The sequence below is a fragment of the Ovis canadensis genome, chromosome 9, assembly GCF_042477335.2.
Source record: "Ovis canadensis isolate MfBH-ARS-UI-01 breed Bighorn chromosome 9, ARS-UI_OviCan_v2, whole genome shotgun sequence".
NCBI classification, from domain to species: domain Eukaryota; kingdom Metazoa; phylum Chordata; class Mammalia; order Artiodactyla; family Bovidae; genus Ovis; species Ovis canadensis.
Genome location: NC_091253.1, coordinates 61,905,021 through 61,920,760, shown reverse-complemented (window position 1 = coordinate 61,920,760; position 15,740 = coordinate 61,905,021). Strand labels below are relative to the sequence as shown.

General features: G+C 35.5%; 1 protein-coding gene across 2 annotated transcripts in view; it reads right to left on the bottom strand.

Moving 5' to 3' along the window:
- Window positions 1–15,740, bottom strand: part of HNF4G (hepatocyte nuclear factor 4 gamma) — a 133,567-nt gene that overhangs the window by 9,246 nt on the left and 108,581 nt on the right. For both annotated transcript variants that reach the window (XM_069600332.1, XM_069600331.1), the window contains 5 exons: window positions 13,920–14,091; window positions 10,286–10,380; window positions 6,771–6,877; window positions 5,061–5,216; window positions 1,621–1,708 (listed from right to left, as the gene is read on the bottom strand). In XM_069600332.1, coding sequence (XP_069456433.1) covers window positions 1,621–1,708; window positions 5,061–5,216; window positions 6,771–6,877; window positions 10,286–10,380; window positions 13,920–14,065 — 592 coding nt within the window. In that variant the 5' untranslated portion in view covers window positions 14,066–14,091. The remainder of the gene's footprint in view (window positions 1–1,620; window positions 1,709–5,060; window positions 5,217–6,770; window positions 6,878–10,285; window positions 10,381–13,919; window positions 14,092–15,740) is intronic.

Sequence of the window (15,740 nt, the reverse complement as noted above, 5' to 3'; positions counted from 1 at the left end):
ATCCTGAATTCTTTCACCAGGCAAAGACAATCTTCAGCATAACAACACAGGCAAAAGTATTTTAAAAAGTGTAGCCCTGCTCCTCTTATGAAAAGTTGAGTTATCTAATTATTTAGGATAAGACTATTTAGAACTATGTGGTAAGATTGTTTTGTTTTCTATGCTTATTATATTCACATTTATAAGGGGAACAGTATTGTAGGAGTGCTGAAATTGTAAGAAAATTTAGCAGAATTTAAAAGCAGTCATATTATGTGGTTTAGAATCCTGGCTCAATCCCTTACTTGCTTTGTGACCTCAGACAAACTTACTCTGCCTTCGTTTCTTCACCTACAAAATAGGTTGAAAATAATAGTACATATCCCTCAGGGTTATTCTGAGGATTAAATGAGAGAGTGTATATATAGAGAGAGACATGTTAAAGCACTTAAAGGCATATATCTTAAATAGTAAGTCGTCAGTTACTATTAGCTATTGTGGTATTATGTTCAATTTATTTTTATTTGGGACAAAATATCTATTTAAAAAATGGAATAAGACAATTTAGTTATCATTTTACACAGCCAGAGGGAGAGACAGCTTCTAAGCATTAGAGAGATCTCAGCTCTCTTCAACGGGAAACCTAATTTTATAAGGTAAGTAAAAGGGCAGAATTGATGCTCTCTTAACAGGAAAACTAATTTTCTAAGGTGAGTAAAGGGGAAGAATTGATGGTTTTGAACTGTGGTGTTGGAGAAGACTCTTAAGAGTCCCTTGGACTGCAAGGAGATCCAATCAGTCCATCCTAAAGGAGATCAGTCCTGGTTGTTCATTGGAAGGACTGATGTTGAAGCTGAAACTCCAATACTTTGTCCACCTGATGTGAAGAGCTGACTCATTTGAAAAGACTGTGATGCTGGGAAAGATTGAGGGCAGGAGGAGAAGGGGATGATAGAGGATGAGATGGTTGGATGGCATCACCAATTTGATGGACATGGATTTGGGTAGACTCTGGGAGGCCTGGCATGCTGCAGTTCTTGGGGTTGCAAAGAGTTGGACATGACTGAGCAACTGAACTGAACTGAACTGAAAGGGGTGGGGATCAGAGTTCTTCCTTAATGAAGACACAAACTTTTCCTTTGTGCCTTATCCTACTCGCTGTCATAATTTTGCCTGTTTCAGCACTGCTATTTAACTATGAGAATTTTTCAGACATTGTTATGAAATTTTTTATTGGGATTTTGTAGTATATCATAAGCAATGAGATCCTAGGAGATAAACATAATCTTTAGAAGATTAGAAAATGATATATAGTATAATTATTAGGTAGACACTTAAAATGTATGGAATTCCATAAGATAGTGACACAAATCACTAATTCTTTGTCCTGAAATAAACATACCTTGATATTTTGTTTATTGAGCAACATTTCTCTTTTATTTAATGCATACTGAACATCTCTTCTGAACTTCCTTGCAATAAAGGAAAGGAAAAACAGAGCCTCTGACCACCTAAATCCATTGTGAAGTGATAGCACCATTTGACAGTATCTATGAGTGCCTGGTACATATAGAATAGACCCCCTGTAAGTATCACGCAAACATAACTTTTTCAAATTAAAATGAAAAAAAAAAAACTTACCCAAAAGCAAAATATCTTTATACATCATGGATCTCTTTGTAGCTCCAAGTAGTAAATGTTCCCCTGCATGAGCTCTCAACAGTGCCACCTTAATGAAAAATTCCAAGTTTAACAATTAATTATAAAACAGGATGAAAAGATTTATAATATAAGTCTGATTAACTTAGTGTTCTTTAAGTCTGGAACATTTTTTTGTTTGTTTTAACAAACTACAATATTCATAGATTCTTACCATTATTAAGCCTTCTATTTTAAGCACATGAATAGAGTTTTACTTTCAAAATTTCTAAAACTAATAAGGCAGTAGGATGGCAGCAAGAAAAGGAAAAAAAAAGAATAATTTAGTGTTTGGGAGTGAATGATATTTGAGAATAGAGTCTAACAAACTATAGTTCAAATTCCGGTTTCTCCACTTACTACCTGTTTAAGCTTGGGTTAGTTAACCAGTATGTTTGGGACTCATTTGTTTTCATTTATCAAATGGAGATAGTGATGAAAATCTCAAAGTGTAGTCATGAGGACAAAAGGAGAAAAATATATGTCAAACATGATCTGTTATACAGAATTAAACTGAACAAACAAAAGCAAAGGGTTTCCCACGTGGCGCTAGTGGTTAAAGAACCCATCTGCCAATGCAGAAGACATAGGAGAGGAGGGTTCGATCCCCAGTTCAGGAAGATCCCCTGGAGTAGGGCATGGCAACCCACTCCAGTATTCTTGCCTGGAGAATCCCATGGGCAGAGGAGCCTGGCAGGTTACAGTCCATGGGGCTGCAGAGTCAGACATGACTAAAGTGACTTAGCATGCACCCACAAACAAAAGTAAAGCAAAGAGGGGTGATACAGTGAAATGAGTATGTGGGATCTGGGTTCTGACACTTTCTAGACTGAACCTTTAACTCTGCACTAAGCTCTCAGAACAGTTGGATTGCCTGCTAAACATCACTAGTAGAAAGAATAGAAAGCATTTCAAGTTTAATTCATCAAAGTGAATACTTCTCCAACATCTTCATCTCCTTAGTTAAAGGTACAGTCATCCAAAATGCTTTTACACATCAAAACCAAGGGTCCATTTGGATCCCTCTCTAATTGCACAGCACATCCTAGCACAGCTTCCCCATTGCTACCACCCCTGTCCAAACCTTGGTCATTCTTCACCTGGCCTGCCAAATACCTTCCAAAGATCTACTAGGCATTCCTGCTTCCTTTCTGGTTCCTCCATCTTAAGTCCTTCTTGACAAACCTTCTAAGATGATATATTGTACAATATTCATCAATTAATATCACTCCTCTGCTAAAATCTCTTTAACTATTTCTTACTGTTTTTAGAGTGAAATCTGAACACCTCAACCATAGCCTCACCTGAGGTGATGGCTCAGTGCTTTGTCCATCCCCCACCGCCACCGCCCACTCTGGTTTCTTCTTGCAACATCCTTTGCTCACTTTTCTCTAGACATTTTGCCTGCCCTGCCTCAAAGCCTTGGAATTCACTCTTCCTGAAGCCAGAATGCCTTTTCCTCTGATCTTGACAAACTTAGCCCCTTGCTACTCAGGTCTCAAGAAAAATCTCTAATTCCCAATTAACTGGATGTGTTACCACTCCACCCGTGACTATTCCCCAACAACTTGTCCTATTTCATTTTACAGAACTTATCCCCACCTAGAATTATCTTACTCAGAATGTGGACATTTTTATTGTCTGTCTCTCCCAACAAGAATGCAAGTTTTATGAGAATAGTGATGCAATCTGTATTTTTCCTGCCATGTAGTCACAGTTCTTAAAACTGAGCAGTAGTCCTAATAACTATTTGTGTGATGAATATATTGAGTGAACTTAACTGATTTATGTCTCAGTTTTAGAAATTGTTAAGTGGATATTATAAAACATGCCCACAGAGCTCCTGAGACTATTAAATTAAATAATGTAACATATAATGTAATTGAAAACTAATATCCAAATCCCTTATCCATAACAGACTCTGCCAATCCATGGCTATTAATGGTATACTGTTAATATTAAAGTTAGTAAATAAAAACTATTATTGACAAGTTACTGGATTTCAATTTCCCAGTTTTTAAATCACTGTCTGCATATATGTCAGCAACTTTAAAGAGTGATAATAAAAATATAAAACTGATAAATAACATAAACCTACTTATATGGCTTGGGGAGAGACAAGTAAGTTTTAGCAATTTAGCATTATTCACTGTGAAATAGCCTTCTGAGCCAAGCTATCTTTATGATATGTCCATAACCATGACTCATACCAGGAAGGGAGTAACAGAACATTTTAAGAATGATTTCAGATTTCACAGTATTTTCTTTTGGTAACCAGGTGAAATGCTCTTCTAGAAATATAACTGCTAACTTCCTGTGATCACTTTTATTTTCTGTTGTATAAATATTTTGCCCTTCTTTGGCTTTTAGACAATCATACACATTTCCCTTTGATTGTTTCTTCATTTTGTGTATCAATGATAAAAAGCTCTGGTAAGAGGGTATAAAAATAGACTGGTTATATTACATGCTATTACATACTGTGCTTTATCTGGGGGAATTGGAAATTTTCAAATTATTTACATCTATAGAATATTATATAATACTTAGAAGAGTTAAAATTGAATCTGAAACTAATAATCCAATCTTTATAGACATTAGAAAATTAAACTTAATTACTAACTAAAATATCTTAACATAAATATGACAAAATATGAAATATATATTACAAAAAGATCACTATATCTGAAATCTATTTTCTGTAGATTTCAGAGCACAATTCTACAGACTTTTTTTTACTAAATAAATAATTTTTATATAGTAATTACCAGAATAAAATTGACAACATGAAAGGCACAACTTTATATGTCAATTGCATGAAAGTGCCTACAGAGACATCAACACAACCTGTGTGTTTTCTCTCTAGAAGTGGTCTGGTATTTCTGAAGAATTTTCTATGTACTTTTAGTAAACACCAAGACATAATGGGTACCATCTGCCTCTGAGACAAAAGTATTCCCATACTTTGTCTTACAATAGCAGTTACCTGCTATCTGTTTTTCTCCCATCCTTAAATATTTTATTCTATTAATATTATTTTTTAAAATTTTGGTCACACCCCATGGCATGTGGGACCTTAACCAGGTATTGAACCCACAACCCATACATCAGAAGGCAGAGTCTTAACCACTGGACCATTGGGAAGTCCCTATTATAAGCTTTTTAAACTTATCCAGTCAATAAATTTCTAAGACCCTTAAAATAGAAATGTTACAGTCTGCCTCTTAATAAAACAGGGTAAATGAACAAGAAAACCAATTTTGTTTCATAAGACCATTTAACCTTTGCCACATATAGAAAATATATTACAAATATAACTAAAAGAACACACAAACTTAGCAAAGTTCAAAACACTTTTTAAAGTTTTGTAATCTCTTATATACCTGATCGTCCAGTGGTAACTCACAAAAGGCAGGAATATATTTAGCCCATTCCACCAAGACTAGGAGCTGCTGTTTCATGGATTCACAGACATCACCAATACTGGCAATTTTCTTAACATTTATGTCAGCGCTCGCACCAGGGCTTGAGACTGAGATCTAGTATTAAGAACATCGTATTAATCTGTCATTGAAAATAACACAAGACCAATATATCTCTTTTTTCTGCCCCTGCAATAAGTAAACACCATTGAAGTGGGCGCTCTTTTTATCACACTATCTTGAAATATACCAAACATTTTAAAACTGATAAATCAAATACCTATCAGTTCAAGTTAGACTGAGAACATTCACTGCCACAGTCTGGGAGCAGTATCTTATTTTTACTGGCCAAATCTGTAAAACAAGTTACCACAACTTTGGGGGAGCTTTTAATAATTCAAAATGATTATACAAAGAGCTGTGGAGTATCCACATTGAACTAAGGCTGTGTGATTTTATTTTTAATTAAAGATGATAGTTCCAGTCAGAAAGTCCACTTTTAGTTTGTTATAATTTATGAAGGAAAGTTTCCATTGGTAAAGTTTAGCAACTGAGGAGAATAGATTTAGATGAGAAGCCAGACTATGTTGCTGCATTCAATGGAAGCCCATTCAAATAAAGTTAAGACAGCACCAATCTTTGACTCAGCAACTTGAAAAACTTAACATACAATGATTAATTTTTAAATGATATACAATTTTGAACTATCTAAGATATAAGTAGTGTTCAAATGCCTTTCTGCTGGAAAATAAATCACTTTCTAAAAGTTATTCTAAGCGTCATTGTTGAACATGTCTCTCTGTGTGTGTACGTGTCTTTCTGCTGTGTATATGTATTTCCTCACAGTTCCTTTAAGGCCATTCTCAAAATGCTTTATAGGACCATCAAGTAATCTTCAAGTAATGAGGATGATAATGGTGAAGTTAACCTCATCATATTACCCTTGTGTTATCAAAAACGAAAGTAGTTGCACTGACTCATTATAAGACCCGATTAATAGTTAGCTATTTCATAATTTGCTTTACAAGAGAAAAATATCATTAACATTTCTAATAGGGACACTGCTAAAATAAACTTTCTTCAAAAGGTTTCTTTGATTCTTAAGTGATTTACTTTTATTTATACAAATGGTCACTTACATTTTTAACTCTAGAACTGATGTTCTCATTCGAGAAATTTCAAACAATAAACTTTTTCTTGTATTTTCTGAATTCTCGCTGTTCCCTGAAGTCCCTGTTTCCAAAGCAGGTGCTAAGGTGAGTTCTTGAATCTAGGCATCATTTTCAAGAAAAAAAACTCTGATGATAGTTTTCAACTAAATACCCTAAAAGCTGTGGTAATTGATTTCCAGATTCAACCAATATAACAAGATATTGCCCCAGGGCATTGTGCTAAGCATTAAGTACTTTAAATCAACCTTGTAAACAAACTTTTAACAATCTTAGATCGAAATGTATCTCATTTTTTTTTCCACTCAAAATATGGGGAATTGCCCAGGAAAAGTAAAAATTAAGTCAATAGTCAACTAACATTTTCAAAGTGAAACGAAGTTGCATTAAGTGGAGTTAATTATAGTAATAGCACATGTGAATGAACTTAAATCAGTTTTGAATTATTCTTAAGTAAGCATTTGATCCTATTAAATAGGGCAGGATGCTGGCGCAGCAATACCTGGCGAGACCGAACTTCTGCTTGTGCCAGTGTGTTGATGGAGGGGATGTTGCTGCCATCAAATGTGCTTCTTCTGGTGCTTATTCTATCACGTTCATTTTGTACAGCTAGGGGAGAAAATCACAGTATTTATTGGTTGGTTTTCTTCAACATAAGTCAGAATATACTCTTTGAAGTAAAAAAAAAAAATTAGTATAAAAGGAGAGAAGGAATATTTCTGAAAGACCTGGTAGGGGGTGCAGAGATAAGTCTGTCTAAAGATATTTTTCATTCAGTACCATTTTAAAAGTAGGAAGAGCCAAGCTTGTCACTAGAGCACATAAAATACTGCCTTTTGGGACTTCATGATGGTGCACATGTTACAAAGTGGTAGGTCAGCCAGTTCAGCCATGTTGTATTTTCAATAGGTTGGTTTTCCATTGTCTCAAAGTTAATAAAGCCAAAAGATATCTAGGGGAAGAGTACCACCTGTGAGATTGACCAGGTTAAAGATAAGAGTGTATTCATTGTCAGAAAATATAAGTCATATGCTCCGAAACTCCCATTTTTCTTTTTCTTCTAAAACAGCTGCAAAAATGGAAAGTACATTATTTTAGTTAAAGTGAAAGTGAAGTCGCTCAGTCGTATCAGACTCTTTGCGACCCCGTAGACTGTAGCCTACCAGGCTTCTCTGTCCATGGAATTCTCTAGGTAAGAATACTGGAGTGGGTTACCATTTCCTTCTCCAGGGGATCTTCCGGACCCAGGGATCAAACCCGGGTCTCCCGCATTGGAGGCAGATGCTTTAACCTCACAATCCTATGATCTCTTATGAAGCAATATCTTCGGGACAGTTTAGAGACATTAACAAGGCAGGGGTTGCAGCAGGTAGGGGTCTCTCTTCAGAAAACAGATTTGAATATCAGGAACAATGAAGAAATATTAAGTATTATATGAAAGTCTTCTAAGAAAGAGCTAGATCTCTTTGTTTCAGAAGCAAACAAACATAAAGAATAATGCTTATACCCAAATTTTAAATATAAGGAAGCAGAAGTGGGGTGGTACAGATTTGTATATTTGTTACATACAGAATAATATAAATATGAAGTCAAAGCTGGATTTCAAAACATAAAAGGTAAAATTGTCTTCTCTTAACCAAAAAGAATGGAAACAAAGTCTATACCCTCTAAATTATGTACCCTGATGCTTTAACCCAATTTTGCTGGAAAGATAAGATGTTAACCTATCAGAGTGTATTACTATAAAAGAAATTCACCGATTTCTAACTAAACAAACTATTACCTATCAAATCCATTAATTTGAAAGAGAAAAAACTAAACTTTTTGCCTTTAAGAGCATGCTGCAGTCCATGAGGTCACAAAGAGTCAGACATGACTGAGCGACTGAACTGAATCTTTAGTTGGAGTGAATCATTAATATTTTATTTTAAAATCATATTTACTGGTAGCTTACTTCCTCTTTATTTTTCTTTTAACAAATACTGTCATTGACTTTTAGCCTAAACTGACTCATTTGAAAATGTGTATGTGGAGATAAAACATTAAAATGCAAGCTATGCTTTATGGATTTCATTACATGATCAATCTTTAGAAAATGCTAAAAGATACGGTGACATTTGTAATCTTCCTGCTGCTACTATTTTTGACATAAAACCATATTTATGTATGTTTCCATTTAACTAACCTTAAAATTATGCTATTACTGTAAACAAGAGAAGTATATCTACTTTGAAAGCAAAAAATTACTTCTTAATCTATTCAGGAAAAATTAATGCATTATTCTATGAGCAGCATAAGATATGCTTTAACTATTTTAAAACTAATTTTATTTAACAAATTGTAATATTCTTAATGGCGATGTAGAAGTGTTATTTGCTTTTCATATGGTAGGAACGAAGCAGAGACTCAAGTAAAAATGAATGAAGATAATTGATAAATGATAATTCATTGTACATAATGAATGCCAGAAACAACCAAATATGTCACTAGAAATAAGTCATGTTGAAATGAAAGTGTTATAACTTTAATTTTGTGAACTTTATTTTGCCTTCTTTTTTGAGACTAGCAACTAGTAAAACTAATGGAATTTTTGTCTCTTGAAAATATTGAGTGACAAGGAAAAAAACTATGTTAAAGACAGGTCTGATATTTTTACATATTTGTACTATACAGATGTAATTTGATTTAATTTTCTAATAGTATGTGAAATAGTTTTGAAAAATATCTCCTTATATACGATAGTGAAAGGGACAAGCATGTGGCAAAAAGACAAGCACAAAATCTTATAGCAGCTTGTTGTTTAGTCACTAAGTTGTGTCCGACACTTTCGTGAACCCATGGACTGTGGCCCACCAGGCTCCTCTGCCCATGGGATTCTCCAGGCAACAACACTGGAGTGGGTTGTCATTTCCTTCTCCAGGGCATTTTCCCAATCCAGGGATCAAACCCTACCCTGTCTCCTGCATTGCAGGCAGATTCTTTACTGCTGAGCCACAGGGGAATCTCCCTTATAGGAGCTGCTGCTGCTGCTGCTGCTAAGTCACTTCAGTTGTGTCCGACTCTGTGCAACCCCATAGACAGCAGCCCACTAGGCTTCCCCTATCCCTGGGATTCTCCAGGCAAGAACACTGGAGTGGGTTGCCATTTCCTTCTCCAATGCATGAAAGTGAAAAGCGAAAGTGAAGTCACTCAGTTGTGTCTGACTCTTGGCGACCCCATGGACTGCAGCCTACCAGGCTCCTCTGTCCATGGCATTTTCCAGTCAAGAGTACTGGAGTGGAGTGCCATTGCCTTCTCCGCTTATAGGAGCTATTCCCTGCCAAATATTTAGAAGTGCTAAACACATTTGTTGCTAAATTAACTGTAGTTAATTAACTGTAGAACATAGGATAGTATAATTAGATGATTTCATATGTTCAAAATGAAATTACTGCACTTTACTGCATCTAGTCTATGGTCTCTGTCCTTGAAGAGAATATAAGCTCCCTGAAAGGGGGGATCATTTTGTCTATGATGTTCACTACATAGTAGTGAACACTATTATGTACACTAAACCTTGGCACCAACAACAGTGTTTGGAGAGCAGCAGTGCACGATAAATTTGTTAGATAAATAAATTAATATTTGAAAAGTCAGTTGATGTTTATGAAATAGATATTCAATTGTTATTGAGATTAAAAATGCATTTAAAATATATTAAAATGCATCCTATTAGTATATTTTGCCATTTATCTTTTGAAAAAGACACTGGAATGTTTGTTAGACAATAATTTTGTTGCCAGGGATAATGCAGTAGGGTACAGAATGTGTCAAGTCCGTCACTAGGTAAAAAGATTGGCTCCATCACTTACCAGTAAGTATCAGTGTCCTTGAGTAAATTCTTAAACTCAAGGAATCTCAGATCCTTCACTGAGGAAAATCAGAACTCATGTAAAGATTATTGTGATTAAATGAGAACATAGGTGTATAGCATTTTTCATCAATAATGTTAATTATCGTTATATTACATATTATTACCTTCTTTTTTCATTCCTGCTCTAAAGCATTTTCTTAATCGACAGTATCTACATTGATTCCTTTTGTCTTTGTCAACAACACATTGCCGACTGAACCTACAGTGCCAAAAAAAAAAGAGAGAGATATATTTGCAGACAGTTATCATTTATCAAAAAAGCAAACAGACAGACTTTTAAAAGTACAGTTAAAATTAGATCAACAGAAAAAAATGTATAAGGATAATTACGAATTTTCGAATCTCATGATCAGCATGAAAATACAAGCCTCAACTCTCATGCAATATTTCTAATAAAACAAAACTGAATGGTATCTCACTTTTGGCAAGTATCCATGGTCATTTCTAACTTGTGCCATGAAAGCCAAACTCAGAAGGAAAACTTTAGTATACAGTTTATAATGCTTACTACTAACGGTTTCAGTGTGAAGGGGAACTTCACTCCTCTGCCCTTCCATGATTTCTCTATGTAAATATTCTTCTGTTAGTTTTACCTCATATCTAATTGGAGTTTACTCTAAATTCCAAATTATATATCAAAAGGCAGTTGAATAAAGCATTAAGAATACAGTCGCTGTACAATTAGGTACCACTTCACACCCACTACCATGGCTATGATCAGGAAAAAAACCAGACAATAACAAATGTTGATTAGGACATTGAAAAATTGGATGGCTCACACATTGTTAGGTATAATACAAAATGATGTGGCTGCTTAGGAAGAAAGTTTGGCAGTTTCCAAAAAGGTACTCAAGAGTTATCCTATGACTCAGCAATTCTTCTCCTAGGTTTATACCCAAGAGAAAGAAAAACATATGTTCACACAGACTGTTGTACATAAATGTGCACAGCAGCATTATTCACAATAGCCAAAAAGTGGAGACAACCCAAATGCCCACCAGTTGATAAACATACAATGTAAACAAAATATCGTGTACTCACATAATGGAATATTATACACTTGGCAATAAATAAGAATGAACTGATGATACATGCTATAATAAGGATGACCCTTGAAAATACTATCCTAAATGAAAGAAGTCAGACACAAAATGTCACATATTGGATAATTTCACTTATATCAAATGTGCAAAAGATGGAAATAGAAAGTAGATTAGTAGTTACCTCACATTGGTGGGGAGGGAGCTGGGGCAAGTACTGGGAGGTTTCCTTATAGGATGGTGACATATTCTAAATTAATTACAGTGATGACTGCACAACTCTGTGAAAATACTAATAAACTAAATTGTGCACTTAAAAAAAAAAAGTACAGTCTCTGGAGTTAGATCTGAACTTGATTCCCAGTTCCACCATACACTGTCCATAGAACTTGGGAAGGTCATTTAACATCCCAAGTCAACCTGCAATTATAAAATAGGGAGGACTTGCCAGCACAGGTTGTTATCTGCACATACTTAAAAGACTTTGAGATTAGCAAAGCCTAAACTTTAAAAAAACATTTTTTCCCCTAAACTTACATCAATATAAAATTTTCCAAATGGAAACTATCATAGCATTTGCTTTAATATCAATATGTGTAAAGAAGGCTAAGTTGGCAGCAGTATTCATGATGGGGTGTTGGGAGGATAAGGTTGTACGTTGTTGGCATATTTTTTAAATTTCCAAAAGTTGTATGGAAACATTCCTTTCTCACTTTTCCCACACAGGAAGGGTAAAAATCTTGAAACCTATTTGTGTTCAAGAGTCATTCTCTGACTCAGAATTTGTTGTTGGAGTGCTCAACTCCATATTCTGTAATAATCTATCAGGGAAAAGAATCTGAAAAAGAATCGATATCTGTATATGGATAACTGAATCACTTTGTTGTACACCTGAAACTAACACAATATTGTAAATCAACTACACTCTAAAATAAAAGAAAAAAATTAAATGGAAAAAAGTTACTGTTTTTAGTTGCTTGGATAGCCTGTATATACATATATATACATATACACACACACACATATATACATATACATATGTATACATATATATACATACATACATATATGTTTCATCTTTGACAGCACATATGATTTAAAATTGTAAAAATATTATTTACAAGTTATTTTGTATTTATTTTACTATTAATCTTTTAGAAGCATTGAATATTTGAGGGAATCGTACAGAAAATGCTTTTGATGGAGTAAATCCACTTGATTTCTTTACACCTCTCAAGTTTGGCTGTATATAAAAGCAAGAAATATTTTTCTTTTGCTTACCAAGAAGGTTTTAAAAATCGTTAATTTACATTGTTAAACCTACTTTAAACTCTCTTACAAAAATTACTAGAGAACACTAGTTAGGTATTTGTGAGTTATATATTAACTTTTCCACATCCCTAGAAGTCAAATGTCATCATAATGTGAGAGAGTTAACTTCTTCCTAAATATTCAACTTGTGCCAAAAACACTTCAACAATCCTACACGTGACTTTCAAAGACAGAGCAAACAGATTTCTCCTGTTAAAATCAGTCACCTTTGAATAGCCCATACTTAATAGACCATATCTGCATTCAAGAACTGTTATTCTGAACATTAAAGGTGAAATATCTAACCCTAAATTGTGATGTGATGTTTACCTAGATACTATTTTTTTTTAAAAAACCTACTAGAAATGTGACACATACAATATAATTAAATAAATTTTAGACAAAACATTAAAATCAATGGCAAAATTGTCATGAGAAATATATTTAAAATTTTAGAGCTGAAAATTTCATTTTATTTATGAACATCAACAAGCTGCCAAAATCATCTGCACTTTTATAATTTTGTTTTAAAGATCAGGATGTGATGATGCTAAAATGATAAGCAATGTGCAGAAAAACACACAATCTGTGAAACCATTTAAATATAGATTTACCTATGTCTATTGGTATACAGCAAAGAAACACAAGGAAAAGACATCAAATTTCAGATAGTAGTTACCTCTAGGAAAGAGGTGAGGAAGAAAAAGGGAGAGGGGAGGTGTCCACAGGAGGCTTCAACTATATTGGTTTAAACTGGGTGATAAGTATGTGGATTTTTTAATATATATGTCTAAGATGTTTCATAAAAAAACCACCCATGTGAATGCATCGTATACATATCCACATGTACTCACTTTTTTCCATTCTTTTTTTTCCCCCTTGTGCTATACATTAGTTGTAACTAATTACTAGTGCTATACATTAGGTGTCATTAGTTATCCATTTTATATACAGTAGTATATGTTTGTCAATCCCAATTTCCCAATGTATCCCTCCTCCCCCTCCAGGTGTCCGTATGTTTGCTCTCTGCATCTGAGTCTCTATTTCTGCTTTGTAAATAAATTCATGTATACTGTTTTCTTCTGGATTTCACGTATGTGTGTTAATATGCAATATTTGTTTTTTCTTTATGATCTGCTTCACCCTCTATGACAATCTCTAGGTCCATCCACATCTCTGCGAATGTGACACAAATGTACAATTCTGTTCTTCTATAACGGCTAATATTGCACTGTATATATGTACCGCACATACTCACTTTTAATGGAGCTTATACATTTTGTTCTTAGAGTTATAGAAATTCGTAAGCTCTTTATTCCCTTACTTCTTGCATGGCATTTTGAAACACTGCTAAAGATCACCTTTCTGGAAGGAGCATTTCAAGTACCTGCAGGAATAAACGTGACTCTTGCGGATGCTGCGTCTGAAGAAACCCTTGCACCCATCACAGCTGGAGGCGCCATAGTGCTTCCCTGTTGCTCTGTCCCCACATATGGCACACAGACAGTTGACACCGTTGTCTGTGGTATTCATACTTGTTGTCTCTGGGACAGAACTATCTGTTAAAGAAAGAGGAGAATGCAAGTTAGCCCTGAGTATTTCTTGTAGGAATGGTCCTGCTAATTCTTCAGGGCTTCCCTGATGGCTGGGTGGTAAAGAATCAGCCTGCGATGCAGGAGACACGGGAGACTCGGGTTCGATCCCTGCGTGGGGAAGATCCCCTGGAGGAGGGCATGACAACGCACTCCAGTATTCTTGCTGGGAGAATCCCATGGATGGAGGAGCCTGGCAGGCTACAATCCACGGGGTCACCAACAGTCAGACACGACTGAGGGGACCAAGCAGGTGCATGCGCAGTAGTTATTCACGGGCATGAAACAGTCCGTTCCTCAGCTCCTGGGACGCTCCACGCCAGCGCTCTCTTTTTAACCACGAGCTGCTTCTGCCAAGTCTCCATTCCAATCTCCCCACTCCTATTTCTGAGGGTTAGACTTTGGGATACCACAGGTCCCAGCCCCTCAACCATACCCTTTCCCTAGGGAAGTTCATCCAGTCCCATGTCATTAAAAATCATTGTATGATGACAAATCCCCACATCTTATCCTTAGTCCTGCTCTCTCCCATGGGTATCAGTCTGAAATACCCACATATCTACTGAATAACTTCACTTTTGAGTTTAATAAGAACTGCAAATTAATGTATCGAAAACAGAGCTCATTTTTTTTTTCTTCTAGAACTCATTTTCCATTCGTCTTCCCTCATCAGTTAATGGTACCATCTGGTACCTACTGCCAATAATCTTGGCCTCTTCATTGAACTCTTTTCTTCACTGCTCATATCCAATCAACAAATCATATTTAAAATACGTATTGCATTCACAACTTTTCACCCTTTCACTATGGCCACCCTTATTCAATTAAATATAACCTTTCCCCTGGATTATTGCACCAGCTGCCTATCTAATTTCTCAAATACTTCCACCTTGGTTCCCCCACTGTTTATTGCCCCAAAGCCTCTAATATGCTCTTGGCATAAGAAATTCACATTATCTTAGTCTTCTGCATCCAATCCTTAGGTACAGAACAAGCCTACACATCTCCCCCTGGCCTGTAGAGCCCTGAGTGTAAAGGTCCCCCTTCCACCTCTCTGATCCCATTATTTCACACTATTTTTCATCCTGTTCACTAGTCCTCAGTAATGTTGCCTGTTCCCCCGCCCAAGCCTTGAAGTCTGTTCCCATCTCAGAGCCTTTACACTTACTGTTTGCTCTGCCTGAAAGGAAAGCTCTTCCTCAAGAATTTCTATGACCTGGCTATCCAGTTTCTGCGCAAATTTTACATTTACTGAGAAACAGTCTGCAAACACACATAGAATCAGCTACCATCTGACCTCAAGTAGAACCCAGAACCCTGCCTATTCTTTAAACTAACCACTTCACTGTCTAAAGTTATATTATGTTTTAGTGTGTTCATTTATTACCTATCTTTCCTCACAGAATAAAAACTTCATGATGTCAGAGGACGTATCTGTCTTAGTCATCCCTCTGCCTTCCAGCTCTAGAACTATGCCTGACATAAAGTGATAGCTAATTGGTTTAAAGAAAGAGGCTTTTAAAAACATACATAGATATTTTTACTTATTTCTTAAATTAGTTAATGTTGTTTACTACACAAATGGTTGGATGGCATCACTGACTCAATGGACATGA